Source organism: Aplysia californica, unplaced genomic scaffold, assembly GCF_000002075.1.
Source record: "Aplysia californica isolate F4 #8 unplaced genomic scaffold, AplCal3.0 scaffold00185, whole genome shotgun sequence".
Taxonomy (NCBI): Eukaryota; Metazoa; Mollusca; class Gastropoda; order Aplysiida; family Aplysiidae; genus Aplysia; species Aplysia californica.
Genome location: NW_004797455.1, coordinates 1,164,839 through 1,191,249, shown reverse-complemented (window position 1 = coordinate 1,191,249; position 26,411 = coordinate 1,164,839). Strand labels below are relative to the sequence as shown.

The 26,411-nt window shown below is 38.4% G+C and overlaps 1 protein-coding gene across 3 annotated transcripts in view; it reads left to right on the top strand.

Moving 5' to 3' along the window:
- Window positions 1–26,194, top strand: part of LOC101861952 (sentrin-specific protease 1) — a 27,726-nt gene extending 1,532 nt beyond the window's left edge. Inside the window, exons 2-20 of one of the 3 annotated variants that reach the window (XM_005098534.3) lie at window positions 2,833–2,903; window positions 4,457–4,641; window positions 8,028–8,067; window positions 8,408–8,532; window positions 8,705–8,871; window positions 9,591–9,716; window positions 10,830–11,077; window positions 12,450–12,602; window positions 13,009–13,042; window positions 14,043–14,099; window positions 15,311–15,395; window positions 16,609–16,641; window positions 17,067–17,166; window positions 18,251–18,393; window positions 19,410–19,613; window positions 20,707–20,786; window positions 22,504–22,582; window positions 24,297–24,392; window positions 24,991–26,194. In XM_005098534.3, the coding sequence (XP_005098591.3) occupies window positions 2,833–2,903; window positions 4,457–4,641; window positions 8,028–8,067; window positions 8,408–8,532; window positions 8,705–8,871; window positions 9,591–9,716; window positions 10,830–11,077; window positions 12,450–12,602; window positions 13,009–13,042; window positions 14,043–14,099; window positions 15,311–15,395; window positions 16,609–16,641; window positions 17,067–17,166; window positions 18,251–18,393; window positions 19,410–19,613; window positions 20,707–20,786; window positions 22,504–22,582; window positions 24,297–24,392; window positions 24,991–25,056 (2,092 nt within the window). In that variant the 3' untranslated portion in view covers window positions 25,057–26,194. Of the gene's footprint in view, window positions 1–2,832; window positions 2,904–4,456; window positions 4,642–6,332; window positions 6,500–8,027; window positions 8,068–8,407; window positions 8,533–8,704; window positions 8,872–9,590; window positions 9,717–10,829; window positions 11,078–12,449; window positions 12,603–13,008; window positions 13,043–14,042; window positions 14,100–15,310; window positions 15,396–16,608; window positions 16,642–17,066; window positions 17,167–18,250; window positions 18,394–19,409; window positions 19,614–20,706; window positions 20,787–22,503; window positions 22,583–24,296; window positions 24,393–24,990 lie in introns of those variants that run through there. The other 2 variants (XM_005098535.3, XM_035969812.1) reach the window with 2 other exon arrangements.
- The last annotated feature ends 217 nt before the right edge of the window (window positions 26,195–26,411 follow it).

Below are 26,411 nucleotides of genomic sequence, written 5' to 3'. Positions count from 1 at the left end.
TCTCCACTGCCCCCAGACAAAATTGTATGCTTTTAGTAGGCTACAGTTGTAATGGAACGTTTGTTCACGGCACTGTTATCACAGTGTAGAATTCTGTGGTTTAGGGTGAACGCAAAATTTGATGAACGCGCACCGGGTGAGAATAGCCACAAGACTCGCCTGCACTATTCTCACTCCGGGTGAGAATAGAGGTGGCCTTCTATCCTGAAACTGAAACTGAAACAATCCATCTCAATGAAGAGTCTTTTTATAAATATATTAGATCTAGATCTAGATCTATATTATATATTCTCTTATATGAACATCTCATCTGAATTTGAGCTTCATTATTACTCCTAGCACAAAACATGAAATACAAAAATAACAGTAAAGTTTAATAACTAACAATGAACAATGACAATTTTTATTATTAAGCCTAAAATTATAGGCCTAAGTCTTTTAAATTAACAGTTTTCGCACACTTTTCTTTTTCCACATAGTATTAGTCCTGTTCTATCAAATATTTACAAAAAGTGGCTCTGTCCAAGTTAACCCTATTCGTATGTCGTGTTTTACTTAGATCGTATCAATACGACGTGGGGAACTCTGTGCCACCACTTTCCTAACAGGAAATTTACTCGTTAATCCGATCCGTACACTTTGCATAGCAGTCTGTCAAAAATGATTTTTTGAGAAATACTGAACATTTCAAAGAGATTTCGTATTCTAAAATGTGAAGAATAGGGGTGGATAGGGTTAATTGGTGCCTATTAAAACTTGGCCCAAACCAACCACCATCACCAAACACACACAATTTTTAAGAACACGCAAAGTATTGCTTTGCAAGCAATTATTAATCTAGCGTTATTAATTTGAACATAAACATAATGCTGTGGCTACATTCATGGCACCCTGAACATAGTTTGCAGTGTAAGAATGATCTTGCTCGCTTCACCCTTTTCCCTTTTGCTTTTCCCTTTTTCACCACCTCCCACCCCTCTTCTCGCCTTGGCCTTCTTCCATTCTCCCTTGTTTCTTTGAAAGACTTTTGTTTTCAAATTGTCGAGTGTTGCTGGGTCCGCACACGGGAAGAAGATCAAAGTCGTTTTCCGCGCGATGAGCAAGCGAGGGTGTTTTACTGTTCTCGCCTTCACCCTCCGTAACTCCGTTGCGTTCGGACAACTGCTGCATTATTTTTCACGCGAGTATTTCTGTGCTGTTTCGGTCGTGACTCTGTGCCAATGGTGGATGACTCAGGGTGCCGTAAACGTAGCCTGCAAACAACATTCACGGCGCCATGAACGTTGTCACTGCGCAAACATAAAGTACAGTCGAACCTGCCTTAACAGAAACCTGTCTTAATCTCCCCACTCCCCCTTTGATATATTCCTCTTTAATTACCCATTCTAAAACTAACGCGGAAATGGGAAGAAAAATTCGCTTCCTTCTGAGGGTGTTACCTGTTGAAGACGGAAAAATGCTTTGCCAGCTCAGTCCTGATTTGAAACAAAACAAGTTTGGTTCCGCCGGCTTTAAATTTAATTCTATGCCGCTGGGCGAGGAAGGGGGTCAAGGGTGCAGTTGGGGGGTTGTTATCCCATCTCTATGTAAAATGTAAGCCCTGAACGATAAAGATGGTCAGGATTTAGGGTGGTGTGGGTGTGAAATCTCACGAGTGCCAATGAAAGTGCTCGAGTATCGAGCCACTACGGAACTTTCCTGGGTAGCCAGAAGCCAAAGGTTTGAAATTAGTTTGACCAATGCCTGCCGCATTGATAGAACAGCCAGCCAAGAAAAGAGGTCCTCAAATCATTGTTACATTGCAGTGAGGGGTGGCATTTGTTGACTGTGCTTGTTACACCGATGGGTGGGGCTAAAGGTAGAAACGAATGAGATGTTCAAACGTTTCTGTTTTTAATAGGTCAAACAGTGGTCCTATGAAATTCAAGCACTGGCAGTAATAAGTAAGACTGACCCATGTCATTATTAGAGAGGATAGTAGTTGAGAGGTGTGAAGTTTTGACCACTGCTTGCCGACAGGACAAGCAACCCTTGTTCCCACCGGCTGGGCCTTTGAAACCCCCCTCCATCACCCCCCTAAATTTACCTGTCCAAGACGGAATTTTTTTCTGGCTCCCTTGCAATTCTGTCTTTCACAGGCTCGACTGTATCTCTAAAACTATTTTGCGATGGATAAAAAGTTTAAATCAGAGGCTCTCGTGGTTTAGAGGCACTGTGTTTGCCTCTCTTTCAATATATTCAAAACCGGACAGCGACAGGACAATGTTCTCTCAAATATTCTCCTTCCACCTCTTTTATCAATTTTACTGTTGTCTAGACACGTTCTGTCATCTGCTTTCATCTCCCCCTGTGATATACTAAAACTACAGAGGCTAAAAAATTTGTTCAAAGTTTAGGTTACTTTTGTGTGTAATTGTCTACCAGGTTAAAAAAAAAGAAAAGTAAAGCTAAACTGATTTCCAAAGTGAAATTTTGGTACAATGTTGCATGATGAATCTATTATAATCATAGCTCGTTTTGCATAACGGAGCAGTGCCCCCCTCCCCCCAAGGATTAACTTTTTCTTACTCATGGATGCTCCCAAGTGACAACCCTTCTAAATGCTGTGTCACCAATGTTTATATTTGCATCATTTCTGTGCCAGAGCTCGCTAACCACTCAGCTACTGGAGCTCTCTCCGACTTGAGTGAAACATTATTTCTATTGGTGGGAATATCTCCAACAACAATTGAAATCTGAAGAGGTAAAGTGCTTCGCTATTTTTTGCTTTAAAAGCTCTCTTTTATTTTCATTTTTAAAATTTTTAATGATTTTTTGCTTGACTCTTTTTAGGGATGATGATGATCCAGACGTCCAGATAACTCGAGTGGAAAAGAAAAGAAGAGTAGACCCATCTCAGTCTTGTATGTAGTTTACTTGAATATTTTCTCTTTGTTTTAGACGTTCTCTTTAATAATCCATTTTTATGGTCAAATTTGCCATGTTTATATAATGGAAGTTTTATTTTGGGTGGGAGAAATAGCTGTATGTAAAAAAAATGGTACATCAAAGCACCACATGAATGATTTGTGTAAAATATAGTTGGAGAAATAAGAATACATTGTTTGCACAATACATTGCGAGAAAGCAAATCTTGAATTCCTTTCTAACGATAGTTCGCCAATTTTTAAAATTTTTCCCTAAGATTTTGAATGACTTGGAATGTGTTGATCTATTGAAGAAGGGGTTTTCTGTGGAACAAATATTTATTGTTGATGTCCTTGATTCGGATATTTTTGGCTTGGTTGTGTTAATCATAGAAATCATGGCTTTTCATTTTAAATTTTTTGTGCTTGAAATGGCACAGTTGACCAATTGTTTTAGTCTATATAGAAATTGAAAATACTTTGTGAATAATTGTGCTCTATTGTAATTCTGAATCATGTTTAATTTTTTTGTTTTGGTTGTTTTGTTGGGTTCATTGCTCATTTTCACAAACAGCATTCTGACATTTTATAAGTTAAAAATTCAGGAATGCTGTGTGCTCCATTCAATGCGCAATTTTGCAGTAGCTCAACTACGGCGCTCATAACTGCACACGGTCATGTGAGCGCCCTGGACACATTAAGCATTTTAAATTTAGTAGGAATTAATTTTTAATTTTTCTCAGGTCGGCCGAAGCCTGTTCCTATCAATTTTAGGACCATGGAGGGATCTTTGCCGCTCGCAACTTGCACGTGGGACGTCAGAGATTTTTCACCCTAATCTGAGAAGGCTAAATGTTTGTTCTTACCTATCTTAAGAACAGGAGTATGGCTGAAAGATGGCAATAGAAGGGAGCCAGGACAAGCGGTAGAATGAGTCAGGAGCCGGGGGGGGGGGACATGATTAGAAAGCAGTGCAGGAAAGGGGGTTAAAGTGGAAATTTTATAGAGGAACATTTTTCATCCCTATAATAGGAGAAAAAATTTTTAAACTGCTGTGTACTCTTTTTCCCAGGATTTGAATTCATGATTTTTGCCTCTGCCTAGCACGTCCATTTGGAAACGGTATCTCCTCTTATCATACCATCAACGGCAGATCCTCTCCGTACTGCACAGGGATTTCTTTCCAACTACATTTGTCCTTTTTCTCAGTGGTCTAAGGAGGCATCCCTTGCTAGGTTATAAATGACATGACACCGCCCAATTTTAAGGAATTCATCTTTTGTCGCTGGGAATGGGCTTGCGCAGAGAGATTCACACTATGCTATTTTTTTGTTGTCATTTTGTATTAAAAGTACGTAACACTTGGACAAGCATGTGAACACCACCACAGGGAGAGATTGCTGTTGGATGGGTTTTTTTCCGTCTCTAGCAGTTCTCTATGGAGCTTGATTATACAATTATTTAATGTTTTTCTACGTTTCCCTTTATACGTTTCCCTTTATTTCACAGAGATTTTACTTTTGAAACATTTTGCTCTTTTTTTAAAACAGTTGTCAGCTTCATTAGATTGTCAGCTACAAGAATGGCAAATTGGGTGCGGTCAAAGTCCAGACCTGAAGAGAAGACTGTTTCCGGCCACAATGACTCCAGGGAGCCATGGGTCACTGTATCATCTTACAGGAACGGAAATACCTCAAGGCTGTCTCACATTAATGGAGATGACAGACCATCACATGTAAGTGTGCCAGCTACGTATTTCATTGTCATTTTATCTTGATCAGTGTCAGTTTATGGTTATCATCTGTGGCTGAAAAGAATAAGAAGTTTGACTATGAGAATTAATATTGATAACAAGAGCATTGTTTCTTTTGTCCGTACTAGCCCCACATGTTTTATTCAACCGTTTCCTTTAGCTTTTGTGGGTGGTTGGTGGGTGCTGTGGTGTGGTGTGGTTTGCACCTTGTTTCCTGTTGAACGTCTATCATCCTGTTCCTCCACCTCATTTTCTTGGTCTCTTGAAGCACCTCTTATCTACAGCTCTTAGATATGACCTTTTTGTGTCGCAATGCCCTTGTTAAAAATTAAAACTAAACAATTACCTGCCGGGGCAGTGCTATTGACGGAAGTGACTTTAGGCCCTTCCCGGGGGGGGGATCATTAATGTGTTCTTATCAGTGCTTCCACTCTTCCGTATTTTTACAGAAATCCGTACTTTCTGCCAGTTCTGTACTTGTTCCTCCGTCATTATCAAATCCCTCCGTAAAAATCTGCGACAGCGTAGGACTACCGAAATTCCTACTTTACTATCATCCATCGTCCTTATCTCTCCTTCTTTTTTGTGTATGGTACTCTCCTGTACCACTTCTTTTCTTAGGCACTTATATGACCTTATTGTGTTGCAATTGCCGTAAAACACTCACTAAAACTAAACTAAATGGGCTGATTCATCAATGTCATGCTCATTACTGAACCTGAACTTGCAACAGGGAACTGCCGCTTTTTCTTTCCTAATCCTTACTATCGTCATTTTCCTCTACTTCTTTCGAATGTTTGTCGCACTCTTGTGATCCGCTATATCCGAGGTTCCTTGATAGTTGAAGCAGACTTTGTGCCCTTGAAACTAGAGAGGTGAGCAGAGTAAGCCTGATTCCCTGTAAGGACTTTTCTGTTGACATCCACCCCTTGGCACTCATATGACCTTATGCAGTTGAGAGCGCCATAAAACCTTTACTAAAACCCCCAAAAAACTTAACATTGAGCTTATAATTTCGTGCATTGAGAATCAGATCTGAATAACTTCTGAGCAAGTAGTTTTTAACTGTTGTTATATCTTAAACCTTTCAGAGCTCCCTCGCAGGCGGTTTACAGGTGCTTTGGTGTGGTTTGCTCCTTTCGTTTCAAACATCTATCTTTTCTACCTCTCCTTTTTTGTGTTTGTTACTCTCTTGTAACACCTCTCATCTCCCACTCTTATATGACATAATTGTGTTGTAAGTGCTGTAAAACGTTTACTTTAACTAAGAGCTCCCTTATCCCTAGATAAGATACTTTAACTTTATTTTCTTCAATTCGTCTGGCTTCAAATGAGCATTTTTGCTACTGGCAGAGAGGGAAATATTGGAGACTGAGGTGGTAAACTAGATTGAACGAGTAAAAGAAAGGAGTTATTGTGAAGTTATACAGGCCTTTGTGAGAAGGGATAGACCAAGAGACATGAATCAAAACCCCAAATGTACTAGTGCGTTTAAAATTGTGTTTGTGTTTTCCCCTTGGGTTTGTACGTGATCTTTTGAACTGTGTGAAAGCCCCTCGCTGTTGCCTTTTGCGACATAGGCATTTAGTTCAATGCCCTGTTCACTTATCTATAGACATTTTCTTTACTGCTGTGACTGCTAGCAGAAGATATCAGGATCAAATCATGAATCAAACATAAATTGACTAGAGTCTTGATCGAGATCAAGATCTAAACTTCAGCTGTCACTGTCAGTGGCAAACAAAAATTATGGAGAAATTGGAAGTTTTATTGCCGCAACTACTCTCCATTGAGTCTTGATCAAAGACTATGCTCCTGATTCATTTTTTAACACAGCTGAGTAAGCTAAAATCTCTGAGACCCCAAAATTGTGTTCCAGTATATTGTCAAACTCAAATCTAGATCTAGAATCTAGGCTAATGTGAACTTGATCAACTAGGACTAGATCTAGAGCAGATTCGGGTAACTTCGCCAGGAGTGAAAATTTGCCACCTGTCTCCCCCCCCACCCCCCCACGATATGGAATAGGAATAATCCGATATACCCACCAAGGAAGAGTTTAAGTCCCTATAGGAGGTGTAGGCTTGTTTCGTCGCGAGCCAACGGAGAGTAGCGAAGTTACCCGACTCTACTCTAGATTCTAAGCCTTCAAACATTAAGCGATGATCTGACTGATGTTTACAGGCTGGTTAGGCAAAAGATGATGCCAATGTTTTATATATAAATGGATCCTTAAAAACATAGTTCTGACTTTCTCTTAACTCGATGTACTTTTACAAAAATTTGATTTGTGAATGCTTTAGTTTTTTACTTGATAATTTCGTAGGGATTTTACAGGAACTGTTGTAAGTTCAAACGCGCGCTTATCATTGCATTTAACGTATTCGTGCGTTAAATTAATGTCTTGCACCTTTTTTTTTCTTTTTTTGTTGGGGTTTTATTGTATCTGTGAATGCTGAAACCCAGACATAGTTTTGAAAGTTGATTTTCTGGCCCAATTCAGGATTTTTATAATTGTTTCTTTTCTTTTTTTCCCTAATGTAGGCCTGTATGGTGGGAGAAAAATAAAAATAAATGCTGACTGAAATACCATAACGTAAAGAGAGACCCCCCATTCCTCTGGGTTCACAGTTGTTATTTTCTGTTGTCGTCAACACAGAATAGGTCAGTTTCGGGGTCGATATTTACAGTACCCTTCGAGAATGAATGGCCACCCCTGGAAATTCTTTGTTAACTTGGCAGTCACCCTGAGGTGATTTGTCATGATTTTGATTTTTTTTCCACCAAATCCTGATTTTTGTCTACTGAAATTTTGATTTTTAGATTTCATAGTTTGTATTGATTGTATCAGATGTCGAAACTGATTCAGGAAAATAGAAATAAATAGAAGTCATACCAGTAAATAAAAGGTTCAAGGGAAGGGAAATCGAGGGAGGGTTTTAGAGAGCTACATGACGTACGTGTTGGTAAATATAGTAGGTGTGTGAGTTTCTGTTTTTTCGTGTGTATGGGAGGGGGGGGGTGCAATAAGAGTTGCATCACAATTTTAATTTCATCATACACTGGAAATTGTCCAAGATGGCCACCCATTGTCGCAGAGAAAAGTGATTTGCCTTAGACAGGTGGATGTCTTGGGCAGTGCCATTATGGTAGTAAAAATGCTGTTATTTGTAATGCATTGTTGTTTCATAGCTTTGCTGAAAAACAAACTGTATGAAATGCTGTGGTCACATAAAAATGTTCTGTTTTGCAAGATGTGTTGCTCTTCTCAAACTTGAAAATAGATGTTCTGTAAATTTCTTTACCTAAAAATTAATAGTTCACTTTATCTGTATGCTTTTCTTTTTTTTTTCTTCTTTTTTTTTTAGAACCACAGAATGAATATACGGCATCATTTCTCACATGTTGGTATGTATACACATTGATCTTTTCCTGTACACCTAAATCTTTTGTGTTGATTTTAAATAGACCTGCTGTTACAATAAAAGCATGTGTGACATTTTCCAATTTACAAAATATGACCCCCTGCATTGCATATGTGCAATTTCAACTTCATAATTTTTTCCTTCAGTACTATCACAAATACACAATAAAAGCTGATACCGTTTGTGGGCTCTTTTTTTTTCCCACTTTCTTTCAACAAAATTTTGGAAAAGTTTGAATGTAGTGGGGGTGGTGGGGGGGTGACTGGTTCAGAATACAAGGTTCCATTGGTCTTTAGCTATGCTTTGTTTTCCCTGTATCTCAGTTCCTGGGAAGAACAGGGATGCCAGAGAATCAAGAGTTATGCCGTCACACAGAGTTCGCTGTTCAAGTTCCCGATCATCTAATACATCTTTGTTTGGACAGACAAAGCCATCCACAGCCAGTGCAGTAAGTTTCTCTGTTTTGCATATTTCTTTGAGAAGACAGCTTTCGACTTTTGTTTGGTAATATCTGCCTTTGTACAATAATGTTTCTTACTGATGATAAGACAAAAGTGTGTTTCTTTCAATGAAGAGCACTCTTCATGCAATAACCTCCTGTTTCGTAATTTTTTCTTCAGTGCATTCGCTTACAGGAAAAGGAGGAATATCAAAGACTAATTCAGCTTCAAACTCAGAGGCTCCGTGCCCCATGGCAGACAAGAGTGCCTAATCCTGTGACTACGAGGCCTATGTCTTCAGTACAACAGTCCGATGCGGATGCCGTTTCTATTTCATCAAGAAGCAGGTACTGTTCAGTCGTTTGTATGCAGTTATTTTTATTTTTCTGCAAGTTTAGTTTTAAATGAAGAATAGTTACTTTGCATTTACTGGTTGCGATTATCTGATGACAGTGGACTCTGTGTGTACTGTCATTGGCTGTTTTGCACCTAATCTAAAAGTTATGTACTTATTCTTGCTGGTGCTAGCTGACATTCTCTGCACATAGAAAAAAGGATAATTTGTAGTTGCACAGTTTTCCCTTCTCCACGAGGTACGAAGGGAGTCCAATTGGTGTGTGTGTGGGGGGGGGGGTTGGCTGACCAGTGTTTTGTCTAGGGGTGGTCTCGTATTGTTTGCCTCCTTTTTGCCATGGATGCCAGGATAAAGCACTGGAGGAATGAAAACGTATGAGTCATTTCCATTTCCTCCTTTCTTTGGTTTGCTTTGTTAGTCCTTTCATAAATCTCTGGGTTTTTTTGTCTCCTTCATAAACACGAGTTGGTCTTTCCAAAGGGAGCTTTAGGAAACAAAGCAAAGATAATATACCTTATTAAATGTCACATGTAAACAGAAATGTATGTTATCCATCAAAGTGCACTTCACTAGAGCGTTGGTGTGATATATTATTCCTGTTTTTGAAAAATATAAAAAGACAAGGGGAAAAAATACACTTTTTTTTTCAAGGATTTAGTTGATTGAACATAATCACGATTTAAACAAACTGATTTTTTAATCTCTCAACAGTTCTGGTGATACCAGCCTCTTTGGGACCTCCAACATTTTTAGCCAGGGAAAATCTTCAAATGGTTCACACAGCATTCCGTGTTACAAGACAGTAGCAAATAGACCATCTGTGAGCACTATGGGAAGGTATGTGTGAGGTAGATGTCTGAAATGTTCATGCAGCAATAACAAAATATTTGATTTTTAAAACTTATGGGGTTGTTTTTTATTTTAAGCTCTAGAAAACTGTCTTATGAAAAATCATGAATGAATGTAAGCAGTCTTCAAGTTTGTAATTTTGTGGAATATTAGTGGCCTGTCGTCTTATGGTTAGCTGACAGTCTAAGGCCCTTGCTACCATTTAAGATTTTTTTTTTTTTTTTACAAGAAGCCTACTGGTGTCGCAAGCAATCCACTTAAGTTCATTTGGGTACTTTTATCTGTTGGGACAAAAAGACTCGTTTTTGACATGTTCCTATCGAGAATCGTGAAAGACAAAAAAATTGTAAGCCTGGTACATAACAAAAAACTGCATTTTGATTATGTTGAAAGGTGCGTCTTTGATAGAGCTTTGGAAGGGTGTAAAAATTTAAAATTCTAAAAATTTTGAATGTGTTGCTTGCGACAGCAACTATACCTATTGCTTTTATGATACTATTTTTAGTTCTAATATACTTCTGCCTCAGAATCTAACTTAAAACGTGTTTACTTTCGTTTAGCACAGTGCTTGTCAATCTCTTTACAACCAAAGCCCACAAATACCACCTTTAAAAGACTAAAACTTTCTTACTGCACACGTAATGCATTTCCAAGCAGGATCATAAATAATACGTGACTACACACATAATAATCCCCACTGCTCACCAAAATTACCAAATCACCCACTTGTGGGCATTATTGATATTGCCTGGGTCGGCTAGCACTGGTTTAATAAATGTTTGGATATCCGTAATGAGATTTTAGGTTTGACAGATGTGTCAGAGGTGCACTTTGGCACTAGTATTCTCATCCCTCATCATGAAAGGGCCCTTGCTTGGAGACTAGTATACTTGTTCGTGGTTATCAATGTTTATAGAACTGGATTGCTGAGGAAATGATCAGATGAGTCTAACAATAGATATCACTTTTTCTATTTTGCTAGGTTTTCTCACCTGATAACAAATATTTTGTTATTTTGTCTCACTTGTTCAAATGGCTTTTGTGGAACTATTGAGTATTTGACAATAAAGCATTTAAAACATTGCAACTGACTATTTTCAGAAGTCACCTACCTTCAGAAAGATTAGGAAGAGAAAATTATGAAGTTAATCTGGGCTCTTTACTCGCTCGACAACGGCAAAGGGAGTCATTACGGACTGTAGAGAAGCCTGGCAGCTTGCCTCCTTCAACCAGCCGAACGAGTCAAGGTGAAACAGGTGGATTAAAACAAAACGAGAGGTCAAGGACTTCACCGACCATCGTGATCGACGATGATGATGAAGGCAGCAGCTCAGCAAGTGCCTTGACAGGTGAGGTGGAGCTTGTAAAAAATTTCTCTGTGAGTTACTGTTGAACTTCAAGTATTATCAGTGCTTCCACTCTTCTGTATTTTTACGGAAATCCGTACTCTGACAGTTCCATACTTGTTCCTATATCATTATCAACTCCCTCCGTAAAAATCTGCGACAGCGTAGGACAACCGAAATTCCATAGCAAAATATCCGTACTCGCCTTCGTATCGTCTTGTGTAGTATAAGTTACGGATATTTACGGTAATTCTCTCGGCAATAGTTTGTTATGGTATAGAAACTTGCCAGATTGCGCATTTCCTGCCATCGGCCATCCGCTATGCCCCGTGCATTCATTGCGGATTGGTCGGCAGTACATTTTTTACCTGCAGGTTGATCAAAATCTGGCGAACTTTTTGTGCTACTTTCCTCCTTTCTATCATCCCCTCATTCCGTCTGTCTATCTTCGGATTGTTGCCGCGGCTGGAAAATCTGCGCGTTGATCAAGTATATTGACTTGTGATCTTAGAAAATTACTGTCAGAAAGAAACATTTTTGCAAATTTATTGTCTAGACCTTGGTAAATTATCAGTGCGAAGATTCAACAGCACAGGAACGCGATAAGGGCCGCGATGAAAGAGATTTGTGCTAAAACTACTAAAACCAAGAAGAATTCGAAGTGGTGTTCCGAGGTTGTGACATGCAACATTCAGACGTGAAAATTGAGGAAAATTAGAGTATACGCTGGGTAACTGTGTTGTGAGGGTACATATATCTATTCATTATTCCCAGGTTTGCCTTCTATCAATGGTGCGATGACAAATTAATTGAATTATAGTAGCAATGGAAGGGGAACCTGCTTTTAAACATTGCCAGCAATTGAAAGATATGTGTGAAGAGTTCAAACAGGACTAAATCTTGGTGAAAAAATAGGTAGTATGGGTTGTAGGCAATCTCATCAAACAGGCTCCCAAATGCCATTTTCAACCCTCTAAAAGCACTAAATTTCAATTTCTTCGGGGGCCTCCCCTCTGAAACCCCACCGGGACTCTGTCCCTGGACCCTCTGCAGCCCCCAGACCCCCAGTAGAATTTTCCTTACTTTTCAGCTTCAGCACTGTATTAAAACAGGAGTTGGAATTGTGGTTAGCCTGTACTTTTTTATAGTGCCTGTAAGTTATCTCATTGTTGTGTGTGTTGTGGAGAAATTTTGATACATTAAAGCTGCAAACAGAAATGGGATATGCAAATCTTACCAGTTGACACTGTTGTTTTCTGTTTTGGAGTATTGCCTGTTTTACTGTCATTTAGGCCTCAAAAACCTCTTTCCTGTTCATGCTTGTGTTCAACTGTTGCTAAGTAGAGCTGAAGTTAAACATTTATTTGATGTACAGTACGATATGAATCTTTGGGCCCTAAAGCTTCAGCCAGTCGATTGAGTCAAGGTGAAATGGGTGGATTAAAACAAAGCGAGAAGTCAAGTACTTCACCCACCATCGTGATTGACGATGATGAGGAAGGCAGCAGCTCAGCAAGTGCCTTGACAGGTGAGGTGGGATGCAATTGTTGAACCTCAAGTATTATAGCAGTAGCTGGGATGGTGATTACCATGTACTTCCTTATAGGGTCTGTAACAGTGGTTACGTTGTAGTATGTATTGTGGAGAAATTTTGAGGCTCTGAAGCTGCAAAGAGATATGGGATGTTCAAATTTTACCTATTGACACTAGTTTTCTGTAAAGGAGTATTGTCTGTTTTGCTATCTTTTAGGCTTCATTTAAGCCTTTTCCTGTTCATACTTGTGTTCATCTGTTGCCAAGTGAGCTGAACTTGAATATTTATTTGATGTGCAGTACAATATGAATCTAATGGCTTTAAAGTTTTTGTTTATTCGACTCTTGAAAAGGTACATGATATGTCCAGATTTTGATCATTGCTACTTTTTCTGTTACAGACTCAAAGGTTACTGTGGATAACGCAAGTCAAAGGTGTGTATTTTAGAGCATTATTAAAACTGGAATGTCTAGTGTACTGCTCAATATTGTCTTTATAGAGTATTGTGTGTTGACATAACTTGCAATGTTGAGGGCACTATTACTTTGAGCCAATTCCATGCCGAACAGACGAATGTTTTGATCCCATTCATACTTGCCAAATTTGTTTCAGATGTTCTGCTTTATGTATTTCTAGTACCCAGATTTTTTCTTAGGCATAATAGTTCTTTAAAAATGGGTGCCACTAGTATGTGTGTAGTATACAGTAGTACTATTTGCTGTTTCTTGAAAGTAGCGTCTTTGTATCTTCTTTTTCAATACAGCATCCAAAAGTTAGATCTTTGATTATGGTGATGTGTTGTTTGCTTAATATTTGGGGAGATTCTTACAGCAATGTTGTGAGGCATTGTCTGGCTATTGCTGCACCAGCTTTGATAATACTGCACCAAAAGTATAAAGGGAGGAGGGTGGGCCAAGTCAGATTCCTTTATTTAGGTTTGATCTTTCAGAAACTTTCTGATGGACTGGTTTGGCTACAGGACTCTAAATCGTAAGGTTGCGGGTTTGGGGGGTTTGAGCCTGAGCTTGACCCAACATTGTGTCCTGTGGAAAGACACTTTACATTAATTTTTCCTCATACCACCTATGTGTGAATGAGTAACCGGCCATAGATGAGGAAAAATCTTCTCAGCATGTTAATGTTTTAGCGTCTGGAAAATGACAGAATGCACTGAATGCTGCACACTAACTTTGGATTATTTCAGGATGCTATCGTGTCTACTGGGGTAATAATATAGGTTGCAAAGCGCATAAAGCTTGCTGAAGAGTAGGAATTTGCATTATGCAAGTGCTGTTTATCATCATTCTAAATTCTTATCTTCTAGAAACTGTCCATGGTTAACATTCAATAATTTTTGTTCTAGTTTATTACAACATGATAAAAGAACACAGTGCAGAGAAAACGGTCAAAGTGCTCTTTTTGTGTTTATTTCAGGTCAAAGCCAGAGTTCCTAAATTCTGTTTACATCAAGGATAATTATTTAGACGATTTGTAAGTATATATTTTTTTCTTAAACACTTCTAAAATGTCTTTATGTGCCCAACATACACGCCTGTATGATTGATACTGATTCATTTCTGTTTTCTTTCTGGTGTAGAGACAAGTATTATATGAGACTTGGCATTCATTTTTCATATTTTAAACATTTCTTCATTATATGTAATTCCATCCATATTTACACTAATGGGTCAGCCAGCCTTCAAGGCAACAATTAATGCAGGCTTTGAAATAAGAACAGAACATCCGGACAAGACATGTGAAGAACTATCTGATGCCTGTGGTACTTCTTGTACAAATTATGAGGCTGAGGCCATCGCCATTGAAGCAGCAATCCTCCACCTGACCAACATTTTCATTATATATCCAGACAAAATCAAGGACACTGTAATCTTCACAGATGGAAAATCAGTACTCCAAGCTTTGGAAAACATGAATTTCAAAAGCCCAGCCTGCCTATCTGTGGCTCAAACAATTGACACCTTCATACAGACCTATGCCGTCAACCTGACTTTACAGTGGATACCTGGCCACAGCAACATCCCAGGAAACGACAGAGCAGACACCCTTGCCAAGAAGGTAGCATCACATACCCAAAGTCAAAACCCAGTATCTCAACAGACAGTCAAGAACATCATCAAATGCAACACCAGGGAACAGTGGCTGAATGAATGGGCCCTGGGCAAAACTGGGAGAGCTGTATTTGCACACATGACTGCTGCCAACTCAAAAGATGTTGTAAATTCCCTTAGTAGAAGAGAACATATCTTACACCTGCGAACACAACACATCCCTTTGATTTCCTACCTAAATAGGATCCGCAAGGATTCCCCCACCAGACTGCCTGCTGTGTGACTGCCAGGATGAAACATTATCACACCATCTCTTTTCCTGCTGTGCACTTAGCTACCTGCGTAGCACCTACCTACCTGCCTCCCCAGATATCAGAAATACTTTATACAGCAACAAAACACAGCCGATAAAAACCTGCAAATTCTTTGCCATATCGACAGGCCGAAGGGCTAGAACCCAAATGGCCGCTGGATCGGAAAAGTAAAGTAAAGATATGTAGTATTTCTCTCTCTCTCTCTCTCTCTCTCTCTCTCTCTCTCTCTCTCTCTCTCTCTCTCTCTCTCTCTCTCTCTCTCTCATTTTATTCTTTAAAAGGAGAGTTATGGAAAAAAATGTTTTAAAATTTATTTCAGCAAAAATTCAAGACTCATGGTTTTGGAACAAAGGCAACGACAGATTGAGGAAGCTGATCTCAAGGCAAAAGCGTACAATGAAAAGGTATGCAAATATCTGTATGGTCGAATATGGTGGTGCATGCAGCATTTTAACCCTAGAAGCGCTCAGCGTTTCACTGAAAGTAACCCGCCAAAAATGCCATGCTGCCACCGCCAATCGGTTGTAAACGTGGGGGAAATCAGTTGAGATACCTGAGATGTATACCTGCTACTGACAAATGACCATTTATGGCTCAACAGATGATAAAATGCATATAAAACCATATCTTTTTTTAAAGCTGATAGAATGAGTCATTCAAAAATGATAAGTGATCAAATAAATTCAAACAAATGGCAAAATGCGATAATCTCAACAATTAGTACATTTGCACAGCGGAACAAGTGATGACACATAGCGTGTAGTCACTCAGCTAGACAGCATCACTTTATCAATTGATATCATAGCCAAGAGACACTCATGGAGGTCAAGATAACTTGCAAAGTCCTTAATCACTATTTAAGACTTTGACCTGTAATTAACTACGTCATTTTCCATATAAGGAAAACTGAAATTTTCCATTGAAAAGGGTCAGCGTCTATGCCCTTTATATAGGGCTTGCGCGCTTCCCGGTCAAAGTAGGTCAGCCTTATATATAAGGAATGCGCGTTTCCCGGGTAGCCCGCCTCACGCCCTTTATTTTAGGCCTGCGCGCTTCCAGAGTTAAGGATGTATTTATTTCAAACATGATTGGAGTCTTGGTATGGTATAGAGATTTTCTTAACTTTGTTTCTTAATAGAAACACTAGTCCTTTCTATAAAAGTCAGTATATCCCAGTGCATGTTTTAAACATTTTGTTTCCTGGATGTAGTTTTTATCTTTCAGGTTTAAATTGTCTACATGATGATTGTAAGTTTAATTAAATGGTTTTGTTAAAATTAGTTTTTTTACATCCCCATCACAGCAGTAAAGATAGTGTAGGAGGAGGGCTTTGACCCTGCCTTTCAGGGCCAACCCAGGCTAAGGGGATACAACGTTCATGCAGAAAAACGGATATACCACGTTAAAAAAATTCTCCCATCTCAGGAATTACTCGGATCTTCTGCATGTGACAGCAATGTGCCTAACCGCAACACAACAAACTCCAGAGGGTTGTTGTAGATTGGTTGGGGGGGGTCTGGGGGTCCCTGAATTTTTCATGTATTGCATGTCTTAAAAAGCATTAATAATGTAAATATTTGCCCTTTATTGATTGGTAATTCTTTTTCAATTCTTCAGAGACGTGCCCAAGGAATTGCTTTGGAAAAAGAGGTATGTCTGCTACTGAACTGATGTCAGGATACCAGGTTCTGGAGGGATGGTTGGGAGGGTGCTCAAGTGTGTGCTCTTTCTTTTTGATCCAAACATGTCATCCTATCCCTATCTCCTCCCCCCCAGGTAAAAAAAAATTTTAAAACAGCTATAAAGTCAAGAGTTCTAGAAAATATTGAGTGTCAGAATCAATATGCCTTACCACTGCCAAGTGTAGTTAACTAGAGTTTAGGAGCTAGAATCATTTTCTTTATTGGAATAGTAAAATATCATAACCTTGTGAGTGAGAGAATATTTTTAAAGTCTAAATCCTTGCTTTTCTCATTCTTCATGTCTCTGTCAATAACGTTTCTATATTTTATAGAAATTTTTGCTTTCTTATGGTATTTTGTTCAGACATTTCTTTCACTGTTTCCATTCTGCAGTTAAAGTACAAGATGAGGATTTTTGATGAACAGCCGGAGGTCTGTGAAGAAATCTTCAGGGAAAGTGAAGACGAGGAGGAAGAAGAGGAAAGTCTTCCAGGTAAAATATTGGTTTTTACTACAAATGACTTTTCTTATGGACAGCACCTGTACCAGGTTTTGTAGGGTTTTTTTATTGCCGTTATTTGTAGTCTCAAATGAGTAGCTACATCTCTCAGGACAAAAATTTTATATAATTATAGATATGTGAGTAGCATGTTTATGTCCTGTTTCATGCTGGTCTTTTACATATAATCGCCATCATTCATAATTGTCATATTGTTGGCATCATGATATGGTTGGACAAGTGACATTGGGTAAATTTTTCAGAAGGAAAAAACTGATTTATTAAAAGGGCGGCTTAGATTTTCATATTGTTTTTTTTAAAATTTAATAAGCATGTGAAATATGCCTTATAGAACACATTTCCAGGGGAAAAAACTGCATTGAAAATTTCGTAGTTATCCGATTTTATCATGATTGCGAAGATATGTCAAAACACAAGGTTTTCAAGAAAGACTAAATTTCTTTCAGGCAGGACATTATCTTAATACAAAATGTTTAGTTTGTCTACATTCATTATCGTCTTAAGAAGAGGAATAAGACCAGGACCAATCGATATCCTCATCAAACTCAACAACATAACTGATGGGGCCGGGGGGTGTTCCTCCTTTTTTTTTAACATGACATACTGCAGTGTTGAATGGTGGCAACGATATGACAAATTGAAAATAATATATTATTTGTAATTTGACGTACTATTTCTTTTTTTTTTTCTCTCCCTACTCTTGATTCTGAATTAAAAATATCTTTGGAAAGTTAAAGATTGAACAAAGACTAAATCTATAAACGACAATGAAATGTTCAAATCAAAATGAGCTCTTACTTTCTGTTGTTCTTTTTTGCTTATGAGAGAGAACTGTTTTATGCTTATTATTTTGCTTTACACTCGGCACCCTCATTATTTTATATAGTTTTGTTCAACTCTCTGTGTCTTCTTAAGTTTTGACTATGAATAGAATCCTGGTTCTCCTCTTTGTTAATGGCTTACTATGTATCTTGTAGGTTGTTTGATTTCACAAAGAAAAACAGATGAACTGAAGGCACCCTTCTCAGGTTCTTATTGGGTTTGTGCATTATTCCAGAACTTACTGCCGAGATGGAGCAGACGATCAGGGCTGCCCTAAGGCCCGGTTCTCCTGGGGAGGTGCTGTCTGATGCTTTCCGCCTCCAGATCACCCGAAAGGATATGGCTACGCTAGGTGGCCTCAACTGGTTGAATGATGAGGTATACTGTGGTTGCTGCGGTTTCAAATAACAAACCTAAGTAGTATTTGGTCTGATGCTGCTGTTGATTAAAGTGGCTCATTGTATTCCTTGCTTGCTGTGTTATTAACACATTACACCCTAACTCGCCCGGAATCACCCGCGCCGACCTAGCGTCTTCAGGGAAAAGTCTCGCCCAAGATTGTGTTTTACCTAGTTATTGCAAAATGTTTCTTTTTCCATTTGATACTGAACCAAAATTTTTCGGGCCAGTAGTTCTAGCATTAGAGGCGATAAAAATGGGATCCCGTTTCCGACACTTCGAAGGTGTCTTGACTTGTTCAAAAGCAACACAACTGAGTTTGAAAAAGGAAATAACGATGGATTTGAGCAAAAACAAGCATATGAAATATCAGATGAATCAGATTTTGATGAAAATGTAGCACGGGTTTGGGGCGATTTAGATTGATCAGATGTAGAATTTAGATCTTGGGCCTGACCGCGAGGCTGAGAGTGACGGGTCGGACGCCCAGATTGAACTAAAGGTAGAACATTTCCAACAGTTTGGGCATACATAAAGTTATATTTTCCTGAAACTACATCCATTTTTTTCTAACTTTTATTTTTTCAGGATTTAAAAAATTTGTTTAGTGTTTTTAAAATGTTTTTTAAACGCTTGTATTCACATGAGGTGGGTTTCTTCCCCTTGCTTGGGATCTGGGAATGGATTTCCCGTCCAGACCCTTAGGGTGTAATGTGTTAATTTATAGAAAATTATGAATGGCTTCCACATTTCGACATAGAATGCTTACTCTTTTTTTCTAATACCTGTAACTTAAGAAGTAGTTCTCCTACATCAAGTAAACAGTGTATCAACCTGAAGATAAAGCTGGTAACTGGAAGCTGTTTACCTGGAATATGGTTTGTTTGTTGTTGTGATTTTTGGGAGGGGGGTGTTTGTTTTGTTTTTTGTTTTTTCTGAAAAAAACAATGTAGTAACTTAAATTCTTGGGCGTTTTTTTTTTTTCTCTTCCTTAGATCATCAACTTTTACATGAACATGCTGATGGCACGTGGGGAGGAAGAAGGCCGGTCTCAAGTGTATGCCTTCAACACATTCTTTTATCCCAAAATTATGTCTGGTGGACATTCAGCTGTGAAAAGGTGGACAAAGAAAGTGGACATTTTTGCGATGCACTACATCCTTATACCTGTCCACTTGGGCATGCACTGGTGTCTTTGTGTAAGTCCTCACTCGTGAAAGTGCAGTTGAATGCAGTAGACTTTGTTTTGACACGAAATTCCTGATCCACTGAATTATTTCAAATCCCCCCACCACACCCCCTTTATTCTATGCATTGTAACTTCTCTTAAGACAGAGATATTCTCTGGCTTATGCAGTTGCGAGCTCTGTAAAACCTCTACTAAAACTAAACTAATATTCTCTGGTACCATGAAAATCGTGTTACCAGAATTTTACTGTGAGTATATATATAATATATGTCTGCATCCCTGAGAACATGTAATGGCCTTTCCTGATGTCTCCCTTGTTGTTTTTTTTCTTGGGTTTTTTAAAACATTGTTCAATATCTCAAGTATTTTTAGATAGTCATTTTTGTGAGGGTCACATACTACCTTTGAGAAAAAGAAGTTTAAATATTTTGTGAAAGACTAAGAAAGGGTGTTCAGTACCCTTTTCTTGTCAATGTATTTGTTCTTGACAGCTGGTCCTGCCTTTTTGGAATTCCTCCTCACAAGTTCAATGTTTTTGTGAAGTTATAGCGTTCTTGATATGTTTGTTTTTGTTTTGTTATCAAGCTGTGAAAACTAAAGAAAATTACCTTTCTAATCATCCATTTATTTTAAAGCATCTGTTATATTTGAATGGTTCATTTATACTTTTTGTGTGTGGTTGGCTGGTGTTCTGGTGTGGTTTGCTCCTTCTTTTCTCTCAAACATCTATTGTCCTTATCTCCCCTCCTTTTTTTGTGTTTGTTACTTTCTTGTAATGCCCCTAATCTTCGGCACTTGTATGACCTTATTGTGTTGCAAGTGCAGTAAAACTCTTACTAGATCCTATAACTAATATTGATGGGAAGACTGTATTATGATTTATTTTCAGAAAAAGAACAACATATTTACTGTGCATACATTTTGTGAGATTGTATTTAATTAGAAATTTGGTTTTACTCTGTATGTATTTCTTTCTGGGTACTTTGTGGTTTCAGTTCTCATGCCCACAGCTCTTCTTTTTCTGTTAATGTCTATGTTTCATTTGAGATCTGGCGGGCTTTCTTGTGCAATGTCATGTGAAACTGGCTTTTGTGTATTTACAGATTGCTAACATGAAGGACAAAGTGGTGACATACTTTGATTCAATGGGTGGCCGAAATATCGAGTGCCTTGAAGCAGTCAGGTGAGTCAAGACTAGTGGGTCTCCTTCTGAGACCTTGCATAATTTGTGCTTCTGTAAATGGGCATGCCTTTGAACAAGTGTTGAATGTAAGGAGAGAGGGGGGGGTGTTGATAAAGAGGTTACTTGTTTTCCTCTATTGTTCTTGTATGGTTTCATTTTCCCTGTAAAATGCAGTTCAAGGGCTGTCCACCTTTCTGAATTTGGTGGAATCATCACGATTTTTTTTTCAATTTTATAAAAGTACAATCGTAACTCCCGTGATTCCGATTTTTCAAACTGTTGATGCTGTTTTCGCCTACCCTAACCCAATCCTGACACTCTACGTCACATGAGCTATGTAACTTTAACACCCTCTGTGCATGAAGCCCTTGTTGTCGCTCAGTGCCATTTAACTCTTGGAAAAACATTATTTGCGCCAAAGCCTGGAGTAAGGCAAACATTAATTTGACTAGGTGTTAAAAATTCCTGCTTTTGCGTAATGGACGATGGCCCAGTCCAGAGGGAGAAATTAATTTAACAATAAAAATCCAACTGATATTTGTTTGAAACTTGAAACTATCAGTTTGGACGTGCAGCATGGTGTGTAGTGGTACAGTCAGGCTTGTGGCATGTTCTATTGTTTCATCCGTTTCTTTTGACCATTCATATAAGAGAGATTTTCCGTTAACTCATTGACGACGTGCCGGGTCCAACAAACTCTGAAGACGCGCCTGACCTGGCAACTTGTACCATTTTTATTTTATTTTTTACCTAAAAACTAATAGAACCTCAAGGGGAATGACTCCCCGTGTTAGTTAAACCATTTAACTTTATTGTGGTTGTGTCCCTTTGACCATTGGTCACCCGAATAGTCTGCTATAAGCAATCTGCCGAAACACGCTGACCTGACCTACTTTTTATGTAAACAAGAATCAGAGAGCTGCTGGAAGCTCCTTTCACTACCATCAAAGCGCTAGGGAATATTGATTCAGGAGACTACAACGCTCCTGGCAATGTCACTATTCTTATAGATAATATCACTTAGTATTACTTGTTGAAACCATTCTAATTCACTACAATCAATTCTGAGATCCATGTGCTTAGCTCATAAAGAAAAGTTTTTTTCCTCGTTTACTTTTTATTTTTTTTTCACCTAAAACATAATTTTTTCAAAGTTTTTGTAAAAATAAATACATTTTATGTAAGTTTACATGATGATCTTACTTTGTGTCGACTTTTATACTTGTACAGGCGATAGGTTTATCACACCGATTTTTAAAAAATAAGTTAAAATCGTGCGTCTCCAGGGAAATTTTTGGTGAAAAACTTGCGTCGTCAATGAGTTAAGAGTTGTTGATACTGGAGGGCACTACTTTTGCGGCCTCTGTCCTTACAACTTTCTTTTTCTTCTTAAGTTTCAACTTGCTGTGGTGTCATCCAATCCTTCTCCTTTTTTTTTTTTTTTTTTTTTTTTCCCGAAATTATGATAGCGCTAATCTGTTGCTAGAAAATGTAACAGTGATTGTTCTGACTGGTCTTATACCTTTTTACATTGTCTGTTCTCTTTTTTGTTAAGCCACTGTTCTTAATATTGATTATCTGTGTCTTCACCAGGTCTCAGGTTTCCATTTTGAACTTGAATTTTTGTGTGTCTTACACATACACAATATTTCTTTTGTTTTGCTCATTTTCAAAGTATTATTGGATATGTAGACCTGTGTCTCTTGGTCTGTTTCAGAAAATATATAAATGATGAGAGTGTGGCAAAGAAACAGACGCCAATCAACATGTCTGAATGGTCTTTAGTCACCGCTCAGGTAAGAAAGTTATACTGCTTTTGTTTACAAAGTGTCTGTATTTTCTCTCAGCTGTGCACTGTCCACACTGTTCTTCATTTACCTTTGGTTACGGGGTTTTTTCCCCACCTGCTCTTTGTCTTGAAATAGATTATTACAAAATTTTCATAAGGATTTTAATCGGTATGAATACTTTGATTACAGATTTATTTTAAAATAGGGTTGTTTAGATTTTTTTTTTCACCTTTGGTTTTTGGGGGGTTTTTTTTGTTTTTTTAATTAAATGTTCGTATGTTGTTGGGTTTTTGTTGTTTTGTTTTTTTTGGGGGGGGGGGCATTGCTCAGCCCTGATTGGGGATTGTTATGGGGTTGTCATGATCTAGAGGTGTGCTTGCCTCTCATTCTAAAGGTCCCAGGCTCAAAATCTGAAAGGAATTAAATAATTTTCTTCTCTAAAATGTTCTTTCACCTCCTTTCCTGTTCTCTAGTTATGTTCTGTCATTTGTTTTCATCTCTACTTTCTTCCTGCTGCCCCCACCCCCCAGCCTCTTGTGGAATTCTCTCTCCTTTACTCTTGTCGCCTTTCACTGCCAGTCCTGGATCCATCTTACTTCTGTCTTTCAGCCAAACCCCTGATCTTAGGGTATGTAAGATTCGAACACCTAGCTTTCTCAGATAAAGGTGTAAAATCAGGGACGTCACATGTTCAAGTTGTGCACATTAAAGATGCTCGGTGGTCATAAAATCAATTAAGAGTGGGCTTCAGCCACCACCTAAAAAAACTCGAAATTAATTCAACCAAAACTGAAAATACACTAATCAGTATAAAAGACACAAAGTACTTTCAAAATCAGAATGCGGTTGTCCAAGCCAAAGGCAATGGGCCCTGCAAAATAGTAAAAGGAAAGCACTATTCACAGTGACACTGGGAATAGGCCAGAATTGTTCCCAGTGTCACTGGGAATAGGCCAAGAAACTATTCCCAGTGATCCTGAGAACAGACAGGCCCATTAGATCCACTGTTCCCACACTGATCTACATGGGCATGATGATGATGGGTTACTAAATACTAGACTATGATCTAATGTAGACCTAGATCTAACTAAACTAAAGTAGATTCTAGTGTGAGTAGAAGAATTTTTTTTTTTTTAAAGAAAGGAATGATCATTCAATGCTTGCTTGTTGTTCAGTCGTAATTTAGATCTAGATGTCTTGAAAGTACTGAACTGAATTGAGAAGAGAGTCTACAGTCTGTACACGTTAGAATAGAATCTAGGCCTAGAATCTTGATCTTTTGAAAAGCTGCAAATTTTTCTTCAAACTCTTTGAAGGAGGAGAACTTTGTGCCCACTTCCATCTGCATCGCAATTTTGTTTCGAAGTTCAAAGTGAAAGCAAATTTAAAGGCAAAGACTTTTGATTTTTTTATGCAAAAGAGTTCTGTTGTCACTGGGAATAGTTTCTGAACCTGTCCCCAGTGTCACTGGGAATAGTCACTTCGATAGTAAAAATAGTCACACATATAAAAATCAATTGCACTACAGGTTGAAGGACCAGCAGTCAACTACCCCTGAGATCCAGAAAGGGAATGCAAAAAAGGAAGGGAGATGTTATGCTCCTCGTTGTAGTGGATGGTGGAGCACCTTTGCGAGTTGAATAACTGGAAAATCGTCCAGTTTAAAATGTATATTGAATGGTATTTATCTGATCTTGAGGGGCAATTTTTTTACTTCCAGGATATTCCCCAACAAATGAATGGCAGCGACTGTGGTATGTTTGCATGCAAATATGCAGAGTACATCACCCGAGGGAAGGAGATCACTTTTTCACAGGTGAGCAGTCAAGTATCTGTTTAGTGTTTTGAGCTTTTCTTTAGCCTGTGGATTAGTTTGCTTTCATCTGTTATAGTTTTGTAATGTCAAATAATGATTTGATATTGTATGTTGGTTCTTCAGAGCATCCTGGCTTTAGGTTTACTCTTGAATGTAGATTATTTATTTTTAGGTGGATTTAATGCAAATGTTATCATCTAAAGGTAAGAAAGAGATCCCAGTGATCTTTAGAAACATGACTACAGTGACAATCTTCTCTACTGTTTAATCTGATCGGGCCATGTGCATTTAGTTAGTTATTAGTTATATCTATTTTTGTCAATGCTATTGAGTAAAATTTCTCAAACAGACATCTCATTTTGTAAAACATTTAAGTGACTTCGTGCTTCAGGTAATTTGGGTGGAAACTGCAGTGTGCTAGATGATCTTTAAATAGAAATCCATACTCATTGAAAAGCTGGTGGTTTGTGCATTTTTCTGTTCAGTTTTGCTTTATCCAAGTGTGCTGTCTGTGAAGTGTAGCCACCGTTATATTGTTGGGCTGAAACGTCCACTCAGCAATGTACTGAAAGACTTTTCCTTCTTGCTCATTCCTCAGGAGGACATGCCTTACTTCAGGAGACGGATGGTGTATGAAATTCTGACGAAGAAACTTCTTCAATGACCAATGTATTGATTATTTTTTGTTCCCAACGGATTTTGTTTTGTTATTTATGAATAGGTTCAAATCAGTGAAGGCAGACTTAAAGCATTTTATTTCTGATGTAAATATATGTGTGGAAAGCAAGGCGAAGTGCTATGTGTGATGAGTGCAGAAAGATGGCATGGTACTCTCGTGCTGCTGCGAATGCTGAATTTAGAAGAATAAAGAATATGATATAGTTGTAAATCTGAACAAAAGATGAATGACTGATGTTTTGGTGCTCCAGCTGCTATGGTCTTGCTTTTGGTTTAAAGGAATCAGTAGATGGTTGATTATTGGCTTGTCTTATAACCTGTTTGTTGCCTTAACATGATTATGATACTTCGGGAAAATACACGATTTTGTATTTTTTGTCATACCATGCACATCCTGCAAGTTGGCAAAATTTGCCATTCCTGGTTGCCTATACTATAAAATTTTACATCTGACTGAAATCATCTGGCTTTAATACTTCTGTTCGGAGATTTAGCCACACAAGTACAGCATGTATAAGTGGTTCGGAATATAAAATGCCCATACCTGTACCGATTTTACTGCTGGGCTTACCAACGACTGATAAACACAGATCTAGTGTAGGCAGTAACGTGCTTCTGCAGAGCGTTAACAGCAAAGTGACTGGGGGAAAAAGGCAGCAAACTGCACATTCTGACTTAGTTTACAAGTAATTTGAAATATGAAATTCAAGTGCATAATTGAAATCTGTTTCCAATGAACTTGCAGAATTTATACTTTTCTAGGGTTTATTCTTCAAAAAACGGGTACGTGACCAAAAATAAGTTGCCCAAAGCTCAATGCAGCTGTCCTGGCTAACAAGCTAAGCTGAAAACAGTGCTGACCTTAGGAACACACACCCCATAGCAACAAGGGGTTGAGTTTTAGGTCTCTTATAATTTGATTTGAGATGTCTTTGCAAATTCTTCGAGATTTCTGCTGGGTTTTCTACTTCTTCATGGCTTTAGTGGACATATCCTTGTAACTGTTGTTGATTCTTAACAAAGTCAAGGTGTTCTGGGTTTGTTTATATAGAACCTCAGAGTTCGCTGCTTAAAAATGAAGCGTCTTGTAAACCATAGGTCTGTTACTATTTCTCAGGAAAAAATACCATTCTTTTGTATTTCTCCAAAACTCGTACAAGCTTTCTATAGGAGTAAAAGGCTTGGTGGCTGGTTTTTGGATGTTTTGTTGATTGTCTGGGCTTGATTTTTGAATGAATAAGAGGTGCTGGTGCGATTGTTTTTCCTCCTGTATTATGATGGTACGTGTTGCCCTAGTCAGTACTGGCGTTGCGTCTTTTCATGTTGCTGGTGATGTGTGAG